The sequence below is a fragment of the Microtus pennsylvanicus genome, chromosome 13, assembly GCF_037038515.1.
Source record: "Microtus pennsylvanicus isolate mMicPen1 chromosome 13, mMicPen1.hap1, whole genome shotgun sequence".
Lineage (NCBI taxonomy): Eukaryota > Metazoa > Chordata > Mammalia > Rodentia > Cricetidae > Microtus > Microtus pennsylvanicus.
In genome coordinates this window covers 76,588,390-76,614,915 of record NC_134591.1, presented here as the reverse complement: position 1 = coordinate 76,614,915, position 26,526 = coordinate 76,588,390, and the positions used below count along the sequence as shown (strand labels likewise).

At 45.6% G+C, this 26,526-nt stretch overlaps 1 protein-coding gene across 2 annotated transcripts in view; it reads left to right on the top strand.

Annotated features, from left to right (window-relative positions):
* Pex14 (peroxisomal biogenesis factor 14) overlaps nt 1-26,526 on the top strand; it is a 136,112-nt gene that overhangs the window by 94,769 nt on the left and 14,817 nt on the right. Inside the window, exon 4 of one of the 2 annotated variants that reach the window (XM_075945693.1) lies at nt 13,726-13,854. The exons of the other annotated variant lie outside the window; for it this stretch is intronic. Coding sequence (XP_075801808.1) covers nt 13,726-13,854 — 129 coding nt within the window. The remainder of the gene's footprint in view (nt 1-13,725; nt 13,855-26,526) is intronic. 2 annotated transcript variants of the gene reach the window in all.

Below are 26,526 nucleotides of genomic sequence, written 5' to 3'. Positions count from 1 at the left end.
AGTGAGATGGCTCATTGGAAGGTGCTCACTGCCAAGCTTGATTCCTAGGCCCCACGTGGCGGAAGGAGAAAACCAGCTCTTGTAAGTTGTTTCTGACCTCCACATGTGTTCTCAACACACACACGCACACACACATAAAATAAATTCATGTTAAAAAGGAAAATTGATTGCGTGAGTTTGCCAGCAGTTTGGATATAACAGAAAAAAGGATCCGTGATCTTGAAGACAGACCAGTAGAAAGCAAACAAACCAAAGTACACAGAGGAAAAAAGACTGGGAATGTAGACCTGGACAGTGCCTAAAGTCACACTGACTATCGGGGTAATTTCTGGCCCCAAAAGGAGAGAAGAGTGAGACAGAAGAAAAAAAAATGTTTTTCAAAAGTTATTGGCAAAGAAATCCCCAATTATGATTAAAACCAAAACCTTATGAACCCAGGAAGTGTGACTAAACATTAGCAGGACACACATGTATGTTTATTACGTTTATTTTGTATATCTGAGTGTGGAAATCAAAGGACAACTTGTGAAAATCAGTTCTCTTCTTCCACCATGTTGATTGCTGAGATCAAATTCATGTCATAGAGCTTGGTGGCAGCACCTTTGCCCACTGAACACCTCACCAGCCTTCTTTCACCATTCTGAGGACACTATTTAATTTCTAGCTGGCTTCATGGTTTCTGATTTTGAGTCAACCATAGTTCTGGTCATTGTTCCTTTGTCTTTATTATTCATGTATGTATGTATGTATGTATGTATGTATGTATGTGGTGCTGAGGCACAGAACCTTGTGTAAACAAGGCATGTGCTCTACTGCTGACTCATACCTCCTGTCTTGACAAGCAGAATGGCCATCCAGGCAAGACATTTGAACTGCTGCACAGAATTGGTGTATAAGGGAAGAGCATAGTGTGTCAAGTAGCCCCAAGTCCTTGCCTCTGCCGAGCTCACGTTCCAGTAGCAAGGAGGAAGGGAGATAGATTGTTATGGGATATTACTTGAACTATGAAAAGGCGTGTTACATTTGTTTAATTGTTGTGTAATTGATGTGTTGCTGTTTCACCTTGCCTGCCTAAGGCACCGGATTGGTCTAATAAAAAGCTGAACAGCCAGTAGCTAGGCAGTAGAGGGATAGGCGGAGCTGGTGAGCAGAGAGACTAAGTAGGAGGAATCTAGGCTTGGAAGAAGAGAAGAGAACCAGAAGGGAGCACAAGGGAGAAAGAGAAGAGATACCCAGGGACAGCCAGCCAGACACAGAGAAGGACGTACAGAATGAAAGAAAAACACAGATGAAGAGAAGCAGATTAAATTAAATTATGAGAGCTGGTGGGACAAGCATAAGCAAAGACTGAGCATTCATAACTAATAGTAAGTCTCTGTGTCATGATTTGAGAGCTGGTTAATGGTCCAGAGGAAGCCTGTTACAGGAGATGGTGGTAACCAGGTAAAAGCAAATGTGGTGTGAAGCTAGTAAGGCAGCAGACTTCTCAGGAAATTGCAATTTTTAAATGGAATGATCAGGAAAGGCCCCTGTAAAGTGACATTTTGAGAAACACTTGAAAAATGAGGAAGCAAACCTCATGAATTTTTATAGAGAAGGAATTCTATGAAAAGGGAAGGACTTGTGCTTGAGAAAAATCATATCTATCAAATTCCAGGAACAGAGTGAAGCGTGTTGTGTGGGGAGGATGGGCAGTAGTGGGAGGCATGGTCACTGTACCAACAGTCCATGCAGTGGCGTGTAGGAGATACTGGCTTCTTGAGAAGTTTGTGTACTTAACTTTGAACACACTGGAAATCATCATTTCTAGGCAGAGGACTGATGCCTTAATAGTCTCAATCTATCAGCCATATTAAGAATAAACAATAGCAATTGGGAGGTGGTGGCAGAAGCAGACTGATCTCTGTGAGTTCAAGGCCATCCTGATCTACAGAGTGAGTTCCCGGACAGCCAGGATGGTTATACAGAGAAACCCTGTCTTGAAAAACAAAAACAAAAAGGACAATAGCACTGGTGGCGCACACCTTTAATCCCAGCACTCGGGAGGCAGAGGCAGGGAGAGCTCTGTGAGTTTGAGGCCAGCCTGGTCTAGATAGTGAGACCCTAAGGTGTCCAACTTATTAGCCATCAGAGGAAAGCAGATTAGAATCAACTTGGGGTTCCTGAGGTGATACCATACATGTGCAAACTGCATCCAAGGTCTTGTCATGTGGTCTTCATTGTAAGAGGAGATGTCCAGTAGGAGTTATAGACCTTCCACACAGCAGACTTCATTGAGCAGAATGGTGATGCTCTGTAGATGTGCCCATTCCGAATGTTCTCTGAGGACATATTAATTTGATTTAAAATTTATTATTTCATATTATGTGTATCTGTGAGTATATCATTGCTTATATGCAGATGAATGTATGTGTGTGCATATGCCCATGGAAGTGCGAGGTACCAACTGAACTCGGGTCCTCTGCAAGAGCAGTATAGACTCTTAACTGCTGAGCCATCTCTCCAACTCCACATTAATTAATTTTAATTAAAACAGCAAGATACAAAATTGTGTATAGCATTCTATCATATATGTAAATATACACATAATATATATGTATAAATCATGTATATACACACATGCTTTGACATAGAAGCTAGTGCCTGTGATTTCTTCTGACTGGTGTAACAGAGTAACCAGGTGGCATATGTATTGTTAGAATTTTGTACCATGAGAGTTACAAACAATTATAAAAAAGTTTCTTAGAAGGGTATTATGTAGAAGATGGGCAAATTATCACTAAGTAAATTCCATGAAGCTATGTCTGTTACCAGGTAGCATTTGTGGGAAGTGGGAGATCTCAGACTGTGAGGCAGAGGGGAATGATGTCATGAGGGGCCAGTAGATTCAAGCCTCTGCCCCTTTTGCCTACTCTCAGGCAGGCTGTCATCAGATAGAGTGACAGGGCCTTCCTTCACCATTTATAGTGCTGCTGTGTGATTTTTGAAATTCTTTCACTCCTCTTCCTTCTCTTCCTCCTTCCCACACCCCTGCCTTTTGTGCAGTGTTAGGGATTGAGCCTGGGGTCTGGTGTGTGCTGGGCAAGTGCTGCTCCATCAAGCTGTGCTTCCCTCTCGCATGGCAATACTCTGACTTCCCCTTGTTCTTCTTAAAGATGACATTCGCTTTAAATATACGTCAGCTCTTTATGTCTTCATGTTTAAAAATGTTATGAGAAATTCTCAGATGAATATAAACATTTGAATAATACTCAGTTATTGAAATGTAGCACATGTCACCCAGTCATTAAGTTTCTTTGTTACTTTTGTATTGTTTTCTGAGGTGTAGGGTCTCAAATTCACCTGAATCCATGGAGGACCATGAAGTCTGGTTCTTCTCCTTACACCTGTGAGGTGCTGTGATGGCAGGCATGGACTACCATGCCTAGCCCTTGCTTTTATCTATCTGTCGGTCTGTCCGTCCATCCGTCCATCCATCCATCCATCCACCCATCTATCTATCTATTGGTAACATGAAGGCTGGGGATGTAGCTTACCTAGTATGTGTGAGGCCCTGAGTTCAATCCCCAGTTCTAGGGAAAAAAGTAATGATAAGCCATCTTAGTCTATAGTGTTTTGCACTATTATTATATCTTATTATTATAAAATCATTGAGTCTGAGTGTATGAACATTTTAGAATATTATTGAGGCAGCATACCAATTGTCTTTCAGTAGTTTCTCAGTTTGTTCCTCCACTATACCCTCAGACTGCAACCAACATTGTATAAAAAAGTTTTTTAACTTAAAAGTAATCAGAGTTAATAACTATGCCAGTGCATTTGAATGGTAGACTGTAGTTGGTACTTTGTACTTGAGCAAAAGTTGGACTATTCTCCCCCTTGATTGTAGAGTTAAGGAGAGGAGCCTGGTCCAGGTTCCAGCCTGTCTAGCAGTAGTCTGCTCCTCAGAGAAGGAGACTGCAATACCACATGCATTTGAGCTACACACATAGTTGGTGACAAAGTCATTTATATATTGACCTATTAGGATACAAAGTGTTTTAATGTGTTTGTACAGCTTAATGTTGAGGTCTTTTTAAAATGCTTGGGCATTTTAAATTTGGGGAAGTTGAATATCAAACAATAAACCTTTCTTCCAGTTATGAATTTAAGATTCAGGATGTAAAAGAAAATCCTGAAGGAACATTGTGACACTCAGCCCGTGACTGAAGAGTGAGCCCTACTGCGCTCAAGTGCCATGAGGAGGCTTTTCCTTTGGGGACGGAGGTCAGCAACTCCATGGCAGAGCTGCCTCCGCGTCAGGCCGTGTGAGAACGTGGTGGCCATCCCTCGTCACAAAGTACATGTTTGTTTTCTTTCAGTGCTAGAAACATGTCTGTTGCTGAAGCAAATATTTAGAGCTGAAAGAAACGATTGGGCAGCCAGGATGTATCAAAATTGGACAGATGTTTGCCTTTTAAAAACAGTTTCAGAAAAAGGCCCCTTACCCTTGACCGCTGTGGCTGCAGCAGAGGGCTATGCTAGAACTTGGAAATGTGGCCTTGTTCCCGTCTCAGGTGCAAGGCCCAGCTTTGCACCTTTTCTGTCTCTGCCTTGGCTTCCCTGCTAGAAAACAGACAAGATCAGAGTTTTTGTGTTCCTGCCTCCAGACACTTGTTTTGAAAAATTTATCCAGCCAGACATGGTAGGTGACACATGCCTTTTATCTCAGTATTCGAGAGGCTGAGGAAGGTAGATTTCTGTGAGTTCAAGGCTAGCCTTCATCCATGGCAAGCTTCAGGCCAGGATGGGCTATAGTGATACCCTTTTTAAAAAAGAAAGAAAATTAAAATAAAATTTAGTTTGTCCATGTGAATAAAATACGTTGGATATATGTACAGCATAATTCACAGGGGGTATGCAGAAGAAATTCTACCTTCAGTCTTTGCCCCCAGCTGATGGTCCCTTTTTATGTCTAACCCATGCTTCCAGTCCCCACCCTCCTCTCTCTGCATTGTGCATATCCACAGGTAAGTACGTGCCTGTGTGTGAACATACCCAGGTTTACAAATAATTTATACCTTTAAATCTTTTTCAAGGGATTTGCTATTTTTTTGTTTTTATTTTAAAGTTTTTTTTTATAAAAAAAAGATTTATTATTTTGTGATCTTGTGTGTGTGTGTGTGTGTGTGTGTGCGCGCACGCGTGCTCACAAATCCATAAGAGAGCATCAGATCTGGAGCTGGAGTTGCAGGCAATTGTGAGTAGCCTGATGTGGGCACTGGGAACTGAATTCAGGTCCTCTGCTACAACACTGTGAGCTCTTAAGCATAAGTAATCCCCCTCCCCCCCCCACAACCTTTTTTTTTTTTCCCTTTTTGAGACAGGGTGTCATTATGTATAGCTCAGGATAGCCTGGACCTCACTATTTTTTTTAGGCTCACTATTTTTTTCAGATTTTAGCTTTCCTGCTTCAGCCTCCTGAGTGCGGGGATTACAGGCATGAGCTACCTTGTACAGCTTCATGTTTTTTTTTTAAATGTTGAACATTTATAGGGGCTCACATCATGTTTTATGATATGTGTATTGTATAGATAATATTCGGATCAGAGTAGCATACCTGTCTCCTCAAAGAATCATTTCTTTATGGTGAAAACATTAAAATTCTCTCTGCTCGCTTTAGAAATACGCCATGTGCCACCCTTACCTCCAACCACTAGCTGTGCCCTAGCGCTTCCTGCCCGTCTGTAACTCAGAACCTGTGCCTTGTCCTGCCTCCCTCTGCACCGCCTGTCCTTTTTGCTTTTCTCCTTTGGGGGGATTTGTTCTCTGACTTTGCTGTTGAAAATGTGTCATGTCAGGTGTTAGTGGACGCAGGCTCTCCAGCATGTCCCCACTCACCCTGGGGTGGTGAGAGAGCCCTCATGGGGCAGGGTGCCTTGAACTCACAGAGATCCCCCTGCCTCTTCCTTTCCAGTGCTGGGATTAAAGGTGTGCACCTCCATGAATGGCTTCTATGGGGTTTTTGTTTGTTTGTTTCTTCATCTGTAAATGAAAAGGGCAGGATGGTGGAAGAGAAAGAGAATGGTATAGACCCCAAGAACTTCAAGTTTCCTTTTCATTCTGACTTCCTTTGGTTGTAAAGATGAGTTGCTATTGTTTAAAAAGCGGACAAGAGGCCAGAGGGCTATCTCAGTGGGTAAGAGTACTGACTGATCTTCCATAGGACAGGGGTTCCCAGAACCTACATGGTGGCCCACGTCCATCTGTCACTCCATTCTTGGGGATCCAGTGCCCTTTTCTGGCCTCCATGGTCACTGTGTGCACATGGTGCAGACATACTTGCAGGCAAAATTCTTACATAAGATAAAAAGTAAATTTAAAAAGGCAGGCAAGGGACTAGAGATATGGCTTGGTGGTTGAGAGCACTGACTGCTCTTGTAAAGGACCCGGTTTCAGTTCCCAGCACTTACATGATGGCTCTCAACCACCTGTAGCTCCAGCTCACGGTTTCCACCGCCCTCTTCTGACGTCTGCAGACACTGCACACATGTAATGCACATGCCATTAAACCGCTCGCACACCTTTAACCCCAGCACTTGGGAGGCAGAGGCAGGTGGATCTCTGTGAGTTCGAGGCCAGCCTAGTCTGCAGAGTGAGTTCCAGGATATGATGTGGGAGTGTCATATATCAATCTTTTGATTTCATTGGTTAAGTAATAAACAAACTGCTTGGGCTCATAGCTTAGAACATAGGTGGGTGGAGTAAACAGAACAGAATGCTGGGAGGAAGAGGAAGTGAGGTAAGATGCCTCAGACAGAGACACCATGCTACCCTCTCCTGGGCGGACGCAAGAGCTCTGCTCTCTGAGACACATGCGATGAAGCTCCGACCCAGGATGGACGTAGGCTAGAATCTCCCTGGTAAGCCACCTCGTGGGCTACACTAGAAATGGGCTAGTCCAGGTGCGAGAGTTAGCCAAGAAGAGGCTAGATAGAAATGGGCCAAGCAGTGTTTAAAAGAAAACAATTTGTGTGTTGTTATTTCGGGGCATAAGCTAGACAGGCGGCCAGGGTGCTGGGGACGCAGCCCCGCCGCTCCTATTACTACAAGGATAGCTAAGATTGTTACACAGAGAAACCCTGTCTTGAAAAATCACAACCAAACCAAAACAGAACAAAAAACCACTCATACACATAAAATAGTCTAATTTTTACAAACGTGAACAGCCTCCTCAAGTCTCTTCTGAGATAGTGCAATTTAAGTGTTGCTGACATTGTCAGTGTCGCTCAAGTGTTCATTCCTTGGGTTTCTCAGGCTTTCACAAAAGCTCACCAGACCTTGGCGTGTAAATAACTGCACATCTCCTGGGCCTGTGAAGAGACTGCTGCAGCCTGCTGCTAAAGACCTGAGCCTTAGAGGCTGTCTGTCTTCTGATGGGAGTGGTCTGTAATCCTCCAGACCTGGTGGCAGACATGAAAAGTAACCCTCTGCATGCTTATTTCCAGTGTAGCCAGGGAGAATTAGAAGGAAGGTGGGGGTGCTTTAGGTCACAGACCTGGAAACAGGCATCATGGACGCTGATTGGAACCCCTCCGTCTTTTATACAAGAGGTCTCAATTTGTGTAACGTAGAGAGGCAGCTCACTTCCGTCTTGTTCGGTAGGTATACTACTCCCCCGAGGCGCTCAATAAATTTTATAGAAAGTTCCCTCCTTATGTGGAAGGTGCTAAGCTCAGGGCGGCCAGTGTGGCTGTTATAATTTAGGGCTACGAGGGAGTACATCTGCCTTATGAATAACCTGCCAAAAGTGTACAGAAACTCTTGATCTTGCCTATGTCATTGTACTACTGGGCTCAGGCCCTAAGACCCCAGTCTGCTTTGAAGTTCAAGCAGACTGGATTTAGTTTGCTGCTGAAATGGTCCTCCTCTGTGCTGTGTTGGTAGACTTGGAGCTTGCCTGCTGATGCTCTAGTTTTGGCTGCTAACTCCTGAGAGCGCCACACCTGGATACGACTGAGTGTTCACAGCTCCTCTGTCTCCCCAGGGACTCCCTTCCTTGGGTTGGAAGCAGAAGCCTTCCCAGGCTCTGAGTCTGTAGCTAGCAATGAAATTGGTCGTCGGCACCGGCTTCTTACTCAGTGATTTACACTGGGAGAGGTGCCTGCTGGTATCCAGGTCCTTTCATCTTTGTTTAGTTTCCTCCACACTTGATGTATTTAAAGGATGTGTTGTCTTTATGGATCACTGGGATAAGGAAGGAACTGGGCAAGTTTTAATGAGAGGCCCAAGTGCTCTGTGCTGAGATGAGAATTACATCCGTGGTCAGATATCTTTCTTACCCTGGGTGGCAGGAGACAAATGTTTGGCTGTTTCCGAGGCAGCTGCTCTGCGGAGCAGTTTTCAGGATACTGAGGCAGCATCCAGTCCCAAGGCTCAGCAGCAACTTTTTCCCAGTTGTGTGGACTCCCTTCGTTTAAGGAGGGGAAAGGCTCTGGTCCTGTTCTTGAAATTACACATCAATATCAAGATGATGGGAACCAGCCCACCTCCACCTTCATTTGCATAAAAACTTTCATTCAGACTAGTGATATTTAGAACTGTTTTTCTCAAAAACCATTTTTGTTGCTTGGGGGAATAGTCATCAGCAGAGAAGAAAGTATTTGGCTTATTTGCTTAATATTTTAACCTAGCAGATTGGACAGGTTGGGGACCTGGGGGAGGGGATAAGAGGGTGGGTGGGGCAGCCCCATAAACAAGGTGATATATAATATTTTTTTTGTTCTCCTTTTAAATAAATACCGATCAGCTTTATGTTCAGAGACAATAGGAGCCGTTGGCTTAAATTTGCAGTTTACTGTATTTATGGCTGTAATATCAAGGTGCTGCCGTCGTAATTTCATGCCCCAATGAGAAGAGCAAGGTCGAAGCAAATGCTTCCATCGGCATCTGCTAGCACACTAACTCATAAACAAGGCCCGGCTGGATCAGGTGGCACGGAATAATACAGGCTAATGAAATACAGCACAGCTTTCCATTACTGTTAGTTTTTACAGTGTCGTCATTACGTGTAATTTATGTTTAAAAAATTCAATTTTATACAAGGCACTGGGAAATAGGGGTCCACAGGTCATCCAACGACTTTTAGAGGCTCCAAGAGTCCTTATTGTACTCTACTGTTCCAACAAAATGTTAATAAAATAAAATAAAAATACTTTTTCCCTTTCCCCTCCCCGAACCCATTCCGAGAGAGTTGATTTTTCTTTTAATTTGGGGAATATCTTTAGCCAGCTGTCTTCCTGCCTCATCTCCTTCTGGAATGTGCCAGGCAGATAACTAGTTGTGTTCTGAGAGAGGTGACCCTCGCTCAGTCTCCAGAGTCCCAGATGAATCAGAAATGGAGGGGCTGTGGATGGAGGAAGATAATCTGAATTCTGGGTCCTTCACTGCTGTCCTTGGCTGTGGGCCTGGGGTCTGACCCCCCTCCCCCCACTCCTCCCACGTTCCTTTCATTCTCTGCAGTGCGATCATAAAGCACAGAACAGACTGGAAGGTGCTGCTGAGGCTCACTGCCTTGCGTACTCTCAACCCGTCCCTAGCCCCCGTCTTGGTTATTTGCCCTTGCACGGTGCAGAGAACACTGCTGTCGTCTGTCATGTTCCACAGACATTCTCAGCTTCACCTCCACAGAGTCAGGCTGAGAACTGCCCGGCAGACGCTGGAGTTAGTGTGGAGTTGCAGCCAGTCCCACAGAAAATAGCTCTTCTGGGTCCTGGGCTTCGCCTGAGTCTTGGGAAACGAAGGCTGGCCATCATGTTCACCCGGTGTGCTGGGCTTTGTTTGTGTTCCAATAGAAACCTTTAGAAAAAGAGAACAGGTTTGTTTATCTGCTAGGAGATAAAAATAGGAGTCAGTTCGGATGGCAGTGCAGCCTGCCTCTGGAGCACAAGGGTGCTGCTCCTCTTTTCCCTTCTTCTAAATGCAGCCCCTGTGGAGAAGTGCTGGGAAAGAAATCCTCAGTCCCGCCTGCACCGGCAGCAGTGGAAGCTTGCTGGTGTCTGGGGAAGTAGTTTGGAGGAACACAAGGGAACGAAAAAGGTGCCCGAGACCTTCACTTTTTGCAGATGAGGCGACTATGGCCTTGCAGGTGAGGTAGCAGCATTCTCTGTCCCTAGTCACAGCCTCCTGTCACTGCTCCTCTTCCCCTCCTGGATGGTTCTCTTGTTCCTCCCTTTTAATGAGAGAGTGAGTGACAGGACTCTCTGGAGTGATTCTTTACCAGTAATAGGGGGTAGAATGGAACTCTAGAAAAATCACCCTGTGGTAGAAGGAAAGTTACTGCAAGGAGGATAAAATGCCAGGTCCTAGTGGTGTCAGATAACAGCAGTCTGCACCTCAACGAAGAGGAAAATATGAGCTTTATCAAAATGAACTAACGCTTCCAAAGGCAGGGAGGGTGCAGGTGGCTTGCTTGCCGCTAGCTCGCAGGATGGCAAAGTTCTTTGCTCTCTGCTCTGTTCAACCATTGCTCAGACCCTGTGCGGTTAGATTATTCCTCACAGATAGCAATCAACTGGAAGGAAGTGTGTGTGTCTAATTTGCATGAGATTATTTAAAACAACAACAACAAAAAAGGTCTGCATTAGTCAGGGTGACGGTAAACAGCGCAAGGAGATGCCTTTTATAATATAGCCTGTGCCTGGGCTCGCAGAACCAAGTATAATTCACTCACAATTGGCAGTTTCCTTTATTAGTCCTTTTAACCTTTTGGATTCTGCAAGGTCTCAATCAAAGATCTGCATTGTTTATCTTGTGGGTGAGTAGGAAAGCTGGGACTAGGGCATCTGGGTGTTTATGCACGGGCCCTCTGGCAACAACTCATCCCAGAGGTAGGGGCATCTCTGTACCAGGAACCAGTGGCTGGGAGAAGTGAGGGACCCCCTGCTTGGCCTTGCTGCATCCCAGGTGGGTCACCGGGCTCTGTAGAGTCCATAAACTGGCCAGTGCTGCCTGAGCTGGGGACACCCTGAGAAGCACATGGATGCCCATTTGTCACTCTGGTGCTGTTAAAATGTTATCCAGGTATCATGCCCCATGTTACTGGCTCTTACCTATAAATGGGGTTCAGGGTGGCAGGGGAGAAAGGAATTGAATCTTTCTCTAAACCTGGACAGACTCAAGACTGAAGTTCTGAGTCTGCGTTTGTAACTCTGGTTGTCATCTGCCTCACTGCTCTCCAGGACAAGTTTAATCTGGGCAGTCCTCACCCTGCCTCCAGCTTTTCATCTGCTGAGTGGGGCTATGGCTGAGAGAACTTTCCAACTCTAAAGTTATACTCCTTTCTCTCCTCCCTCCCTCCCTCCCTCCTTTCCTCCCTCCCTCCCTCCCTCCCTCCCTCCCTCCCTCCCTCCCTCCCTCCCTCCCTTCCTTCCTTCATTCTAAAGAAAAATGACTCATTTATTGAAATGGAATCAGAATGCTGACTCTCCTGGAGAACTAGGTAGGGAGAATTCCAGCCAGCATAGATTTAAAGCATCAGATGATAAGGGCTCTGAGAGCAAGAACTTGGAAGGAAGTGCTGACGGCATTTAAACTGTCGCCTCACTGGTGGGCAGCAGAGGCAATGCAAGGTGTGTTTTATTAGGAAAATAGGCTCCTGAAAGCTCAGGGCCAGAGGGCAGAACAGAACAACAGGCACAAAGTCCTGTTCCTTTAACTAGCTCTAGCTCGCAAGGCTGAGACACAGCCTGCAACTTGCTGTATATTTCCCCAGCGTTGAACATTATCGTACTTGTTTATATTTGAAGGAGCCAAAAGGGAGATTGAGACTGCAACTGAATGCTCCTTTTGGGAAAATTATCTTCATTTGCAGCCAGCAGCTGACAAGGCACACGATCCACCAGGTCTCTAGAATTCCATGGTGTGCCAGTGACCAGCAGCCTGTGCTGATGTCGCAGGTGCTGCTCCCTTCTCCCTGTGAATTGGTACAGCAGCGTTCTCCTTCCAGCACTTGGACAGAAGCGCCCCTTCCTAGTTAGGATGAGCACTTGGCAGTGACTGACAGGAGAAAAAGCCTGAGAGGCATAAGCTGTACGGAACTGTGTCCTCCGATTTTGCCTGGCTTGTCTGTCTGTCCTAACCCTGTTCTGGGGCAGAGACAACTCATTTGTGGCAAGCTACGGAGGCAAGAAGTGGGGCACCTTGTCCAGCCCGGTCTGAGATGCTCTGTTATGTGATCACCTACCCCCTTCTAGGCGAATGCTCCCGCAGTTCCCTAGACTGACAGCGGTAGTGCTCGCTTGCTTCCCGTTAGAAGTGCTGCTGCAGCACCTGAGAGAAAGGTCAAGGGCCGCTGGAATAGTCGAGGCACTCCCTTGACCATTTGCGGTAGGGCATGAACAGTCTGAGGGACGGTGGGAGTCCACTCAGGCCAATGTGATCAGGGCAGAGCTATGTGATGCAGGGCAGAGCTGCGCTCTGAAGCATTAATGCGCACCATGTATTAGCCCCCAGGCGCAGTGTGCGAGGCACCACACTTTGAAGTTGCTGATCTTCAGAACCGCCTGTACTTCACCCACCCCTAGGGGCAAGTATACCATGCTGTGGGCCTCTAATGGAGAGCTGCTGACCAGATGTGGAAAAGCTCTCGGCCCAGGTTTAAAAGCTCTGTGTTGCGGCTTCAGTGGCTATTGGGATTCCCGGAACAGCCTGGACCAGCTCGAGCTGTCACACTAGCGGTGACCTCTTACCCGCTTTCCCAGCCGCCACAGAGGCTCTCTTGTACACAGCATTGTTTCCTGGGTGGGGCCTGTGGGACTCTTGTTGCACACCTGTGGGCTCCACAGTTCCCGTCTGCTATTCTGTACTTTGGTCAGTGCTGACACCAGTAGTCACCCTGTCAGTCTCGGCCCCCGAGAATCTCTCTGTGTGCTCAGCCTTCTGGGACTAGGGTCTTGGGGGGCTTTCACTTGCCTTCCATTTCTTAGGAAAATCCTTTACACATGCCGTAGCCACTGCAGATGGCGCCCGCGGTTTCCTGATGCCCTGTGTGCATTGTAGTTTAGAGTGTCGGAGGATTAAAGAAAGGGGGGAAAGAAACTAGCCAAGGGCGGTCCAGGCAGCCCGTGATAGGGTAGAGCAATAATCATCCAAAAGTGTGGGCCTGGTCTTGTTTTGATCTGTTTTCTTGTTTTATTTTCTTCTTTACATTCTATATCCCATTCATACTAATCACAGTCAGTCCTGATTTTTCTTTTTATTTCTGCATTTGTCATAAAATAAAGCAAATTATTCCCGTCTTCGGAAACGATCTAGACTAATTAGTCGTCTCACCCAATAATTAGTTTTTTGTTTCCCTGTCTGTTTTCATGCATTATTGTTAGTTTTTTCCCCTCTTTTTTTAACACCATTACAGATTAAAATGAGCCACATTTGCAGTTGATGGTATCTGTTTTCGGGGGAAGAATGGAGAATTGCAGTATGGAGCGACTTCAAAGGCAGCAATAAACTCAAGGATAAATTAAGGAAATTGAATGAGCCACATTTGGAAGCAGTGTTGAGGCTAATATTCTGTCGCTTAAGGTTAAATTGCAGCTGAGAGAGGTTCCCGAGAATCCGAAATCGAGCAGGCAGCAGACTCGAATGCAAGGCACTCCGTGGCCGTTAGGCCCTCCTGCAAAGGAAGGCTTGCTGCAGTGTGGATGCCGGCAAGGTCCTCACCAGTGTCCTTTGCTTTTCTCCCCTTAGGACTGACAGATGACGAGATTGACCTGGCTTTCCAGCAGTCAGGCACTGCCACAGATGAGCCTCCATCCTTGGGCCTGGCTACGCCAGTGGCTCCTATCCAGCCCCCTCACCTCATCCCGCAGCCACACAGTAAGTCACCTGTTCCATGTCCTGCTGAACTGGGACTGGGACTCAGGACACTGGGGAAGAGCAGGGCCCCACCGCTCCCACCACAGCAGACTGGGAGAGCTTGACTTTTCTAGGAAAAAAACGGCACACCTGTGTTTGTCTAGAGCCAGTTATAAGTATGTGACAAAGGTTTCAGGGCTAATGAAGCCAGCCTTTGTGTTGTCACATGGTGATCAGTTCTGCACCTTCTTCTTACCCAGTGGTTTTGAGCATCAGTTCCCTAACACAGGCATGGGAGTGAGTGGGTTCTCCTCTGCCCATGGAAGTAATTTGCTCCTAATTTTATTTTTAAACTGAATATTCAGAGGTTTGGGTCAGCCTTCACTCCCTTGTCCTGACTCCACTGTGTGCATTCATGTGGTGACAGAGTCTCGGGTGATTTCAGATTAAGTACAAAGGTCCTTTAATGATGACACGGGATCTTGGCAGAGGGGAGTTTGTTTTTTAAATGGAGGTTGCTGTAGTAACAGATACAGTGCTATGCATCCATGCAAACAAGAACATCACCTCTTCTGTAAGTCATGTGGAAAATTCTAAAAAAGTTACCATTATCTCCAAAGCCATAAGAAACAGCCTCGATTTGTTCCTTTTCCATAATCAGCAGAGGCTCTATTGTCTTTCAAGTCTTTTCTAAAATTGTCTTCATTTTAATTCTTTAGAAGTTTTCCTTTTTTTCAAAAAGTGATTTAAGAGAGTTCAAGACCAGATTTTAAAGGGTATATTTTTAAAAAATGGCAGGTTCAGCTGGGCAGTGGTGGTGCACACCTTTAATCCCAGCACTTGGGAGGCAGAGACAGGCGGATCTCTGTGAGTTCAAGGCTAGCCTGGTCTACAGAGCAAGTTCCAGAACATCCAGGGCAGTTACACAGAGAAACCTTGTCTTAAAAAGAAAAAAAATTAAAGTGACAGGTTCATTTTGGTCCCAGAACTCGTGGACTGAAGCCCTCTTCCTTCTCCCCTTGTCTGCAGCTGGGTAGGTGATCTCTCTCCAGCAGACACAGCCAGTAGGGTGTTCTCTCCTGTGGTCAGGTGGGGGCCAGGCTGCTGTGTGCATCACAAGTTGTATTTAGAGTCCTTTGCTTTCTGGATAAAGCTGAGTGGTGAAGCCAGAATACATACACCCATGTTTCTTGTCCCTCTGTGTCTGGCCTGAGCCTTTGAGACCCCAGGAGCAGGCTTCTGCCGTTTGTGAGCAGGGGACTGACTCATTTCTCTTTCCCGGTCCAAATCCTCTCGATCTGTTGTGTAGGCTTTGGACCCTAAACATACTTTTTAACCAAAGGCTAAGTAAGTGTCCATACTTTTCTGAGTTGTGTCCCTGAGCCCAGCCATTTGATAGGATTTGTTGAGGATAGGCAGTGGCAGCTGGGGTGCAGAATTGTCTAAGCACATCTGTTGCGTTCCAGCTGTTTCCTCCCACTGCTTAATACCAAACAGGTCTCTCTGCTACTTGAAAACTTCCTGCTTGGAACAAATTGTTCTGCTTGGTCACAGAGTGGGCATCAAACATCATAAGCTTGCCTGCCTTCTGGAAGCGCAAAGAGTTAACTATTAGTTTTTCTGGCCAGCAGCAGCAATTGAGTCTGCAGTCTCTTTCAAGATTCCTGGCTTAGAGTCTGTTAGTCTCCTGCAGTAACACACATCTCTTAGAGGTAGGCTTCCTCCTGCTTTGACACCAGCACAGAAACAATGGGGATGATAATTTTTAATCCTGGAGTTTTCAGTTGTCACCATCCAGCTTCATACTTCGCGTACCGTTACATTTTCCTTTCAGCTCTGGGGGTCCCTGCTCTTCACTGCTGTACTTTTGCCAAGAGGTGTCAAAACTGCTCAAAAAAAAAGGGCAAAAAAAAGCTTGATTTTGATTAATATAGAGAAACAAGACTTTGCCTGACTGATAATAAAACTGATAAATGACATTTGAATTACTTGTAGCGGTAATTTATTACATAAAATATCTTTTATTTGACATGCGATTAGTTGCTGGAAGCATCACTCAATCTGACTAGTTTAACATGCTCTAAAATGAACCCCAGTAAAAACCAGGGCTGTTGGCTGCTGGCGTTATGAAATATACTAATCCCGGAGTGAGGAAAAAAAATCTGACTTTAAATATTTAAATGATTAATTGGGTTTATATATATATATATTTTTTTACCTCTCTAACCCCCTTAATTACAAGCAAACTCAGGGGAGTTTCTGAACTAGGTGTGCAATCTGCATGCTTATCACCGAGGCATTGTCTGCGTCTGGGAGGGATTTATGGCCTCTGTTCATGTGTGTTCCTGGGGGTTCTATGCCTAGATCCACAGCAGGCCTTTCCTTCCTATTGCTCAGCTGCTTAAGGACTTTTCACCTCTGAGCCCAAGTCTAGAAAATGGGTTTCCCTCGGGCCAGCCCCAGATGCTCTTGTGTCAGGGTTAGGGTCTCTTGAGAACACCTGGAGAAGCTGGCATATGCAGACCTTTATCTCCTGACCTGGCCCAGTGGCCATGGCTGCTGGGTACCTCCTGTGCCATCTTTGCTTTCTGGTGAGTGTGTTTGACCTTGAAAGTTAGTGAATGCCAGCGAGGGAGAGAACACGGAAGAACTCCCAGAAAGCACTGTGTTTCTGTGTGTGAGCACCTACTACAGTTCGGTGTGTGAGTACCTACTAGATGCTCAGCTCTGAATTATGGGAGAGCTTCAAAGCATGGTCTTTCAGAATTTTACAGGCTCTTAAGAAAAAGAGAATAATATCAGACATTGTGAGTTAATGCCAAAATTAATTATACTGACAAAAATTTCTATAAGATTACAGAAAAGAGAAAAATTAATGTGGGCTGAGGAAGTCAGGAGGCTTTGTGAGAGTGGCAGGAGATGACACTGGGAAGCCTGTGTCACCTAGTAGAAGAATGAACCAGTGTGTGAGGACTTGAGAGAAAGTCAGGCAGAGCTCAAGAAAAGCCAGGCTAGCATCCAAGAAGAAATCTGATACTCTGTTTCTCCCTTTGGTTTCATTGTTTGACTTTGCTTCAAAGCTCTGTGTGTGCATCCACAGGCCCTGTGGATAGGTTCTGGGTCCTGCTTCATGCTGAGCTCAGTGATTGGTGCTGAGCTGTCTTGTTCCCGCCCAGAGGGACAAAGCACCAAGGGGCGCTGAGGTATAAGCAGGGCCAGTGTAAATTTTGTGGGGCAGTTCTGGACTCCAGCATTTGCTCTCATCTTTGATGGACGGTGGGACCCTTTGAGAGGCTAGCCTGAGCTCTAGTTGCCTGGTGCTGGCAGAGAGCTTTGAATCATTTGATTAGAAGTCCTGAGAGAGAATTCTTGTCAGTTTGCTCCTGTTGCAGTCCTATTAGTAACATATACTTAACCCACTGAGCAGGCGCTCATTGAGGGACTCTGGTATCCCGGGTGCTGTGCTAGACCTCTGGGACAAAGGTCATTAACAAGATCTGTTAGTTTCCCATTGCTAAGACTTGAGAGAGTCAACTCAGAAAGAGAAAAAGGGTCAGGTGATGGAGGCTCACACCTTTAATCCCAGCCTGGGGAAAGCAGAGGCAGGTGGATCTCTGTGAGTTCGAGGCCAGCCTGGTCTATAGAGCAAGTTCCAGGACATCCAGGGCTACACAGAGAAACGTGGTCTTGGAAACCAAACAAAGAATGAGAGAGAGAAGTTCTTTTCTGTGGGGCTCCAATCTTCTGCTACCCTGGTGCTGGGCTCTCTGGCTGTGGGTGTTGGGTGACAATGGCAGGGAGCATGTAATAGAGAGAAACTGCTGGTGTCACGGCCAGAGATGAAAGGAAGGAAAGGGTCTCGGGCCCTGTGTCACTTCCATGGTGGCTGAAGGTCTCACTACCTCCTGAGAGCACTGGGAAACAAACTAAACCATAGCAGAAGCCTGGCCGCTCTCTGAGGTTGCCCCCATCTAGTGGGAAAGACAGTTAAGCCGGCATGTCAGTGCCTAGGAGGCAGGACCAGGGAGGAGGCTGGTGCAGAAGAGGGGAAGGGGTGCTCCTGAGAGCAAAAGCTTCACTGACCCCGTGGGTGACGGGTTCAGTGTTCTGACAGGATGAACAAGAGCGCAAAGACAGGAAACTGCATGACGACTGTAAGGATCTTTGGGTGATCTGAGAAGCTGGAGCGTGCTGGAAGAGGCAAAAAAAAAAAAAAAAAAAAAGCGTCTTATCCGTCTCTGACAGAGGATAGGCAGCAACAGACAAGGAGAGCTAATGTTGTTTGTTTCAGAGTTGGACACAGGGGGTGTGCCTGCCTGAGTCTCTCTTGCCCTCCTTGTCATCTTTGTCCAGCAGCACATTGCTTTTCCCTAAGGCCACTGTCCACCCCTTCAGGGCATCTTCTCAGTGCTTCATTCTGACCTGATGGAGGCGCCCTATGGCTCTCACACCCTTGTTCCCTACCACTGTGCACTTCAAGTGTCTTTTATATTAGTCTGAGTCCTGAGGCTTTTTAAAAACTCTAGTGGCCTGAAGCTCTGACTTAGCATGTCTAGAAATGCTTTTGCCTGGACCAACTATGGTGGGAATGTGTGTGAGAACCGAGAAGAAATGCTTGTTGACAATTGCCCATTTGGTCACCAGCCCACTGGCCAGACCATTTTCATGCTCAGTCCATGTAGTCTGTTCTGGGCAGGTTGTGGAAACAGTAAGGGCCAGGCTCACTTTCAGGAGGCCTGGCTTTGGGGAGGGACAGAGATGAGTCGCCACTGCTGTGCCGTGCAATGATGGGCTTGCGAGTTTCCTGGCAGTGTGCAGGAGCAAAGGTTTGGAACTCCAGAATGGTCGTCTTCAGTGTCCCCAAAGGACGAGGCTTGAACTGGTTTTGCGTGTCACTAAGTCAAGGCTACATTTCAGAAAATAGGTTTTCTGCTATCTAAACATAGGGCATCTAGCTCACCGTGGAGGCTCTGCTGTCTTCAGGGACCCAGGTCTGCATCCTTGACAGCTTGCTGGCATCCATCTTGTCCTGCCCACCTGCTCCAGCCCCAAATGCCTCATCTGCCACTACCAACTTACAGGAAGGAAAAGGATCACAGCTGCCTCCCAAGAACACCTAGGAATTTCCATATCCTCTTATCCTCTGCGTGCTGACAAGAGTGTGGTTGCATCATCTTCCCATCTACAATGGATGCTGACAAATTGGGGGCTATCATTGGAGGCTATGCCTATCCAAGTTGCTCCTGCCCTCCTTATCATGTACCCAGCAAGGTGTCGCTGGAGCTGACATGAGCGCTTACACACAGGGTATTGTTACCTGGGCAGGCTCCAGTGGCTAGTACTGTGGTATTTAGAAAGGTTTAGCTGGCATATTAGGAAGGTAGGACTTGCTACTTTATTATCACTCTTTATAACATCTAAATGTTAGATTCTTTTGTATAAGTCAAGCATTTTCAGGCGTGAATTTTCAGGCTGTGTTAGAATCCTTGGGTCATATTTCTCCCTTGATTTCAGCCACAACTGCCTAGGGAAAACTTTTAGTATTATTGGGTTTTGCTCTCAGCCACCACTAACTTCCTTGAAAAAACATTGAACAGGGTGTGTGTGTATGTGTGTGTGATCTTTATTGAGGGTAGTTTACATGAAATAAAATGCACCTATTGTAATTGCACCATCTGAGATTTGAGTGTGCACTTCAGGTAAACATCACTGCATTGCAGAACATCTCCAGTACCCCCAAAAGGTTCTCTTGTGCCCCATTTCCAGTCACTCCAGCCCCATCCTGCCTCCAGGGCCACGACTATGCTGCTTTTTCTTACTGCCTGTTAGAGCTTTGTTTCCTGAGTTTTGTATAAGTGGAATCATATGGCATGTACGCTTTAGTCTAGTCTCTCTGCCCAGCATAGTGCTGAGATATATCCAGGTTGCCGTGCATGTCAGAAGTTGCTTCATTTTATTACTGAGCCTCATCCCACTGTATGGAAGGATGTATCACTGTTTATCCACTCAGCAGTTGATGGACTTTGGGTTGTTTCCAGTTTTTAGCCATTATGAATAAAACTCTTGTGAGCATTCCTGTTGAAGTCTCTGTGTGCTTTTCTCTCTCTTGGGTGAATGCCTAGGAGGAGAATTGCTGGTTTGTATGTTAAGTGTATGTTTAACCTTATAAGAAGCTGGTAAACTGTATTCCAGAGTGGTTATCCTGTGTCAGCTTCCCCCCAGCAGCCTCGGCTGCAGCAGCTGGTGTTTTCAGCTGGGAGCCATGGCAGTTGGTTGTCCTTCTATCATGTGGTTTCTGGGGAATGAACTGAACTTGGCAGCCCTGGCAGCAAGCACCTTTACCACGTTGAACCATTTCACCAGCCCCTCAAACAGTTTTTTTTTAGAACTGTTGGAGTATACTTTATATATCACAAGACTTACCCATTTCAGGTGTGATGGAGGAAGGTCATTGGTTAAAAAAATAAAGAAACTGCTTGGCTGGCCCTCATAAGTTAAAACATAGGTGGGAGGAGTAAACAGAACAGAATGCTGAGAGGAAGAGGAAGTGAGCTCAGACTCGACAGCTCTGCTCTCTGGAGCAGAGGCCATGCTACCCTCTCCCGGGCAGACGCAATGAACTCCGATTCAGGATGGATGTAGGCTAGAATCTTCCCGGTAAGCTCACCTTGGGGTGCTACATACGTGATTAGAAATGGGCTAAATTAATATGTGAGAATTAGCCTAGAAGAGGTTAGATAGAAATGGGCCAAGCAGTGTTTAAAAGAATACAGTTTCCGTGTAATTATTTCGGGGTATGAGCTAGCCAGACGGCCAGGGTGCTGGGGACACAGCCCCGCTGCTCTTATTACTACACAGGTGTACAATTCAGTGCTTTTAGTAACTCGGCTAGGGTACAACCGTTGCCATAGACCCACTTTAGAGAATTCTTATACTCACATAGGACCCTTTGGAGCCATTCACTATTAACCCTTGTTCCTACCATTTTACCCAGGTAACCACTAATTTGGTGTAAGAGGTCCTTCTGTCTTTGTGTTGCTTTCATTGTTTAATAAAGAAACTGCTTTGGGCCCTTGATAGGCAGAACTTAGGTAGGTGGGGAAAATTAAACAGAATGCTGGGAAGAAGAAAGCAGAGTCAGAGAGACGCCGTGGATCCTCTGCCTGTTGTAAGGGACACTGTTAGAATCTTTCCTGGTAAGCCACTGCCACATAGTGATATACAGATTAATAGAAAAGGGTTAAACCAAGATGTGAGAGTTAGTCAATAAGAGGCTAGAATAATGGGCCAAGTAGTGATTTAATTATACAATTTCTGTGTGGTTATTTCGGGGCTAAGCTAGCTGGGTGGCCGGGACAAACAAGCGGCCCTCCCCTTGCAACAATTGGTGCCCAATGTGGGGCCCAAACCCATGACTCTGAGATTAAAAGTCTCATGCTCTACCTACTGAGCTAGCCAGGTGGCCAGGATGAAAAAGCGGCCCTTTTCTTGCAACACTAGTCTACTTTCCATCACCATAAGTCCACTTCTTCTGGGCTTTTAGGTAATGGAATTACAGAGTGGGTGATTTCTGTGTTTGGCTTCTTTTTCTTAGCATAATGAGGCTCAGCCACATTGCAGTGTTCCTTTTCACTTCATTGTATTAATAGTCCTTATTTTGTGCACCAGATGAAGGGCAGTATATGACTTCCTGCTTGTGTTTTTGGTTCTTTGCATCCTGTGAGTTGAACTTGGAGCCTTGTACATGCTAGGCAAGTACTCTACTGCTTCTCTGTCTTTGGCCCTGTTTTGGCTGGCACGTATAATGCTGCTGAGAAGATTGATGTGCAAGTCTTATGTGGACACATGCTTGAATGGATGGTGTCTACATGGAATTGCTGGATACCAAGTTTCTGATTTCTGGATCTTAGTTATTTTCTTTCTAATCAGTTTTCTCAAGTATGATATGCATGTAGTAAGAGTCTTGGTTTTTCAGTATCCAATTTGATAAATTGTAACTCATTTTATTAGTGTAACCATCACTGCAATTACAATGCAGAAAATTCCAAAAGGAGCATAATGTAGATTCTATTATCCTAAAGAGTTTCTTTGTGCCTTTATCACCGTGCCTTGTTTCTGGTAACTACCAGTCTGTGCCTTGTTAATAAAAAATGGAGTGCAGACCTAAACAGAGAACTCTCAACAGAGGAATCTAAAATGGCCGAAAGACACTTAAGGAAATGTACAACATTCTTAGTCATCAGAGAAATGCAAATCAAAACAACTCTGAGATTCTATCTTACACCTGGTAAGAATGGCCAAGATCAAAAACACTGATGACAACTTATGCTGGAGAGATTGTGGGGTAAAGGGAACACTCCTGCATTGCTGGTGGGAGTGCAAGCTGGCACAGCCCCTTTGGATGTCAGTGTGATGATTTCTCAGAAAATTAGAAAACAACCTTCCTCAAAACCCAGCAAGACCACTTTTGGGTATATATCCAAAGGATGCTCAATCGTGCCACAAGGACATGTGTTCAGCTATGTTCATAGCAGCATTGTGTGTCATAGCCAGAACCTGGAAACAACCTAAATGCTCCTCAGCCGAAGAATGGATAAGGAAAATGTGGTACATTTACACAATGAAATACTACACAGAAGAAAAAAATAACGACATCTTGAATTTTGCAGGCAAATGGATGGAGCTAGAAAACATCATCTTAAGTGAGGTAACCCAGACCCAGAAAGACAGTTTCACATGTACTCACTCATAAGTGATGTTTAAACACAAAGCAAAGAAAAACGGCCCACAAATCACAATCCCAGAGAACCTAGACAACAGTGAGGACCCTAAGAGAGACTTACATAAAACTAATCTACATGGGAAGTAGAAAAGGACAAGATCTGAGTAAATTGGGAGCATGGGGAACATGGGAGAGGATTGGAGGGGAGAGTTAGGGAGGGGAGCAGAGAAAAATGTAGAGCTCAATAAAAATTAATAAAAAAAAAAAGGAAGAAAGCTGTGTCTTTCAAGATCTCCTGAGTAAATCGCAAGCATGGGGACCATGGGAGAGGGTTGGAGGGGAGCAGAGAGGCGGGGAGAGGGGCATAGAAAATGTAGAGCTCAATAAAATAAAATAAAGCTGTCTTCTCACAAGCTTCATTTATGTTCAGGTTACATATGTGTAGTTTCTGTGCTTAGTTTATTACCATAAATGCTTTAAAAGTTGATCCATACATACATTACATATTACACACACACACACACACACACACACACACACACACACACACACACACAGTGAATGTGTGTGACAGAGAGACAGAGAGAAAAGAAAGAAACAGGAGAGAGTATCTGTCATGAGAAACCCTATGCAGTAGAGGTCAAAGAACAAGCCAGCTCTTTCCTACTGTCTGTATTGTAAAGACTGAACACAGGACACCAGACTTGGTGGCAAGTGTCTCTACCCACTGTGCCATCTTAAGGACATCCATAATGGGAGTTTTAAGGTTTGTGTGTTTGTTTTGCAGTTCTACATCTCCTTGCTGGAATTCGGTTCTCTCAGTTTTAAGTTTAGCTGTCCTAACATTATGTAGCAGGATTCACTGTGGTTTAACTTTGCATTTTATATACTGATGAGTGATGCTAATCATATTTTCAGGGTCACATTTTTTTATTTTATGTGTATGAGTGTTTTGTTTGCGTGTACATTTGTGTACCACATGTGTACCTGGTGCTGTAGAGGCCAGAAAGAGGCATCAGATCCCTTGGGACTGGAGTTACAGACAGTTGTGAGCCTCTGTGTAGGTGATGGGAACAGAATCTGGTTCCTTTGTAAGAACAGCCAGTGCTCTGAACTGCTGAACCCTCCCTCCTTCAGATTCCTCCCAGTTGTTCATAGTCCTTTATGAAGACTCTTGCAGTCTTCCAACCTTTTAAATGCTGCCTTGTCTTTGATTTGTTGAGTTGCTAGACTTTGTCGATATTCCAGTCCCTCCTGTTTGCATCTCTTGTTCTCCCAGTCTGTGACCCAGATTTTTTTGTGATGGTTCCTTTTGTTGACTTTCATTTCTTCAGTTGTTTTGCTTTTTATGATGTAACGAGTCTTTCTCTGTCCACCAGCCAGCTCCCAAATAATGACATGGAGACTGATTACTAATTATGAAAGCGAGGCCTTAGCTTAGGCTTGTCCCACTAGTTCTTATAGCTTAAATTATCCCATTTATATGAATCTACATTTTGCTTCATGACTTTTTACCTTTCTTTTATTCTGTATGTCTTGATTCCCTCCATGTCTCACTGGTGTCTCAATTATCTTCTCCTCTTCCTTTCTCTTCCCAGAAATCCTACCTGTACCTCCTGCCTGGCCATTGGCCATTCAGCTTTTATTTACACTGATCATAGCAACACATTTTCACAGAGTGTACAAAAATCCCACAACATTATGGCCCACACTTTTTATGTCTTTCCCTGTCCCAAGACTTGACTTCTGTGTTTTCTGTTTTCATATGGAATCTGTATGGCTATGTAGTTTTTGTTCTTTGCTCATGTGACCCATGTAGCATTAATTTTTGCATACAGTGTAAACTCATGACTTTTTTATGTGGATTTTCACTTCTTCCAATGCCATTATCACAGGTCGTCCTTTCTCCCACAGGATGACCTTGGCTTCTTTGTTAAAAATCAGTTAGTCATCAACATGGTCTATTTCTGATCTCTTCTGGATTCTCTTTAATTAGGCTGGGGTGTGTGTGTGTGTGTGTGTGTGTGTGTGTGTGTGTGTGTGTGTGTGTGCGCGCACATGAAAGGTCTCACTCTGTAGTCTAGAGCTAAGGCTTGAGCCACCACAATTTTCTTTCCTCCCCTCCCTCCCCTCCCTTCCCCTACCCTTTTTTTCCCTTTTCTTCTAAGGTATCAATGCTAGGCAAATGCTCTGCCTTGAGCTATCCCTCTAGCCCTGGTTTTTGTCGAGACCCTATTCCCTATATTGCCTGAGTCGGTCTTCCACTCCTGGGCTCAGCCTCTGAGTATCTTGGACTACACTGCACCTGATTTCAGAGCTTATAGCTCTTCAGCTGTGATGAGGGAACGTGGACACACTACTCGCTAGCCTTCCTGCCTAAAGATAACGCTGCTAGTAGCATCACAGCCCCAAGAAATATGGAAAAGCTCATATCTCTTGGAAATGCGTGTGAAGCCAGGCCTGGGTTATGTTGGCTGCGACTGCTGCTTGGCAATTTAGTGTTAAGGTTCTTTGCCTTCATTTGTGACATGATACGCCCAGTATATAATAAGCTGCCAGGAGTCAACATCATGTGGAAGAGCTAAAATTGAACTGACTGCTCACTTCTTGTGCACAGAGCTGCGATGTCTTCTTCTAGATGCTGGCCTCTAGGTTCAGTTCTCTGTCCACAGTGGCAATCCACAGCCAAGTGCCTGGGTGCCTGGCACTGCAGCCAGCCTGGCTTAGCTTGGTTTGCAGAACCTTCAGTTGCTGTCTGTGCAAAAGGCCCAGCGACTCCACACCATGGCAGGTGCTGGTTTGTGGACTGGCTTTTGTCCAGGACCCTACTGAGTGATCCTGTCTTGTCATTTAATTTTCAGGGTGGGTTCTGAGTGGAGCTGGCAGACAGCTTTGAGGAGCTAGGCCCACCACTGTAGAGTCACAGTTCCAGCCTTGATGAGCAAGGAGGAGCATGCACCTGTCCTGCTGATGTCTGCCACTGCCCTACCCTGTGCTTGGGCCACCAGCCTCCCAAGGGCAGTCATTGAAGTACATTGTCTCAGCAAGATGATCACATGCCAAGTGCCAGGGCTGCTGCTGCTGCTGCTGCTGCTCTTGAGCCGTTGGTGGAGCTTCTGAGACCATAGTCTCAGCTCAGTTGCCTGCCTTGGACCTGCAGTCCTCTGCATATTCCTGCCTGCTTCTGTTTGTCCCTGTGTTCTAAGAGGGTTTCTCTTGATTGAGATATAGTGAAAGAACCTGGCAATACTGAGTTTGTTGGTATTTGGAGAATAGTTACAGAGCCTTGGAGATGCTCCCCTGCCACTGTGACCACTGTCCCTACAATTGCCCCAATCCTGAACCTCTGAGCAGACCTCCAGGCAGCTTCAGAGAGGCAGTGTGTAAAGGTTACAGAGTGTCAGACTTCAAAGACTTTTCACCACAGCACGTTCCCTGCCATACCTTAGAGTCCCAGTGTATAGCGCACTCATTGCTGTCCGCGTGCTTACAAAGCCCCCAGGGGGGCTGGAGAGATGGCTCAGTGGTTAAGAGCCCTGGCTGCTCTTCTAGAGGTCCTGAGTTCAATTCCCAGCAACCACATGGTGGCTCGCAACCACCTGTAATGAGATCTGGCGCTCTCGTCTGGTGTGAAGGTGACCATGTAGCAAAACACTGTATATATAATAAATAAATCTTTAAAAACAAAACAAAAAAAAAGCCCCCAGGGATACAGTATTGGAGGCGCTCTCTGTCCCACCTTTTGGGTGCTGAAGCCGTCAGTAGTCTGAGAGGAGCAGGGCCCTCTTGATCCTGCTCTCTGGCGCTCGCACTCCCACTTTTGTGTCGTGACGCCCAGACTGCCTTTCAGCTTGTGGTCCTCCTGCCTCAGCTTCCTAAATACTAGGATTATGGGTATGACTACGCTGCCTGGTAGTCAGTCGTGCAGCTTTTTTAAAAAAGATTTATTTGTATTAGTTTTCATTGTGTGT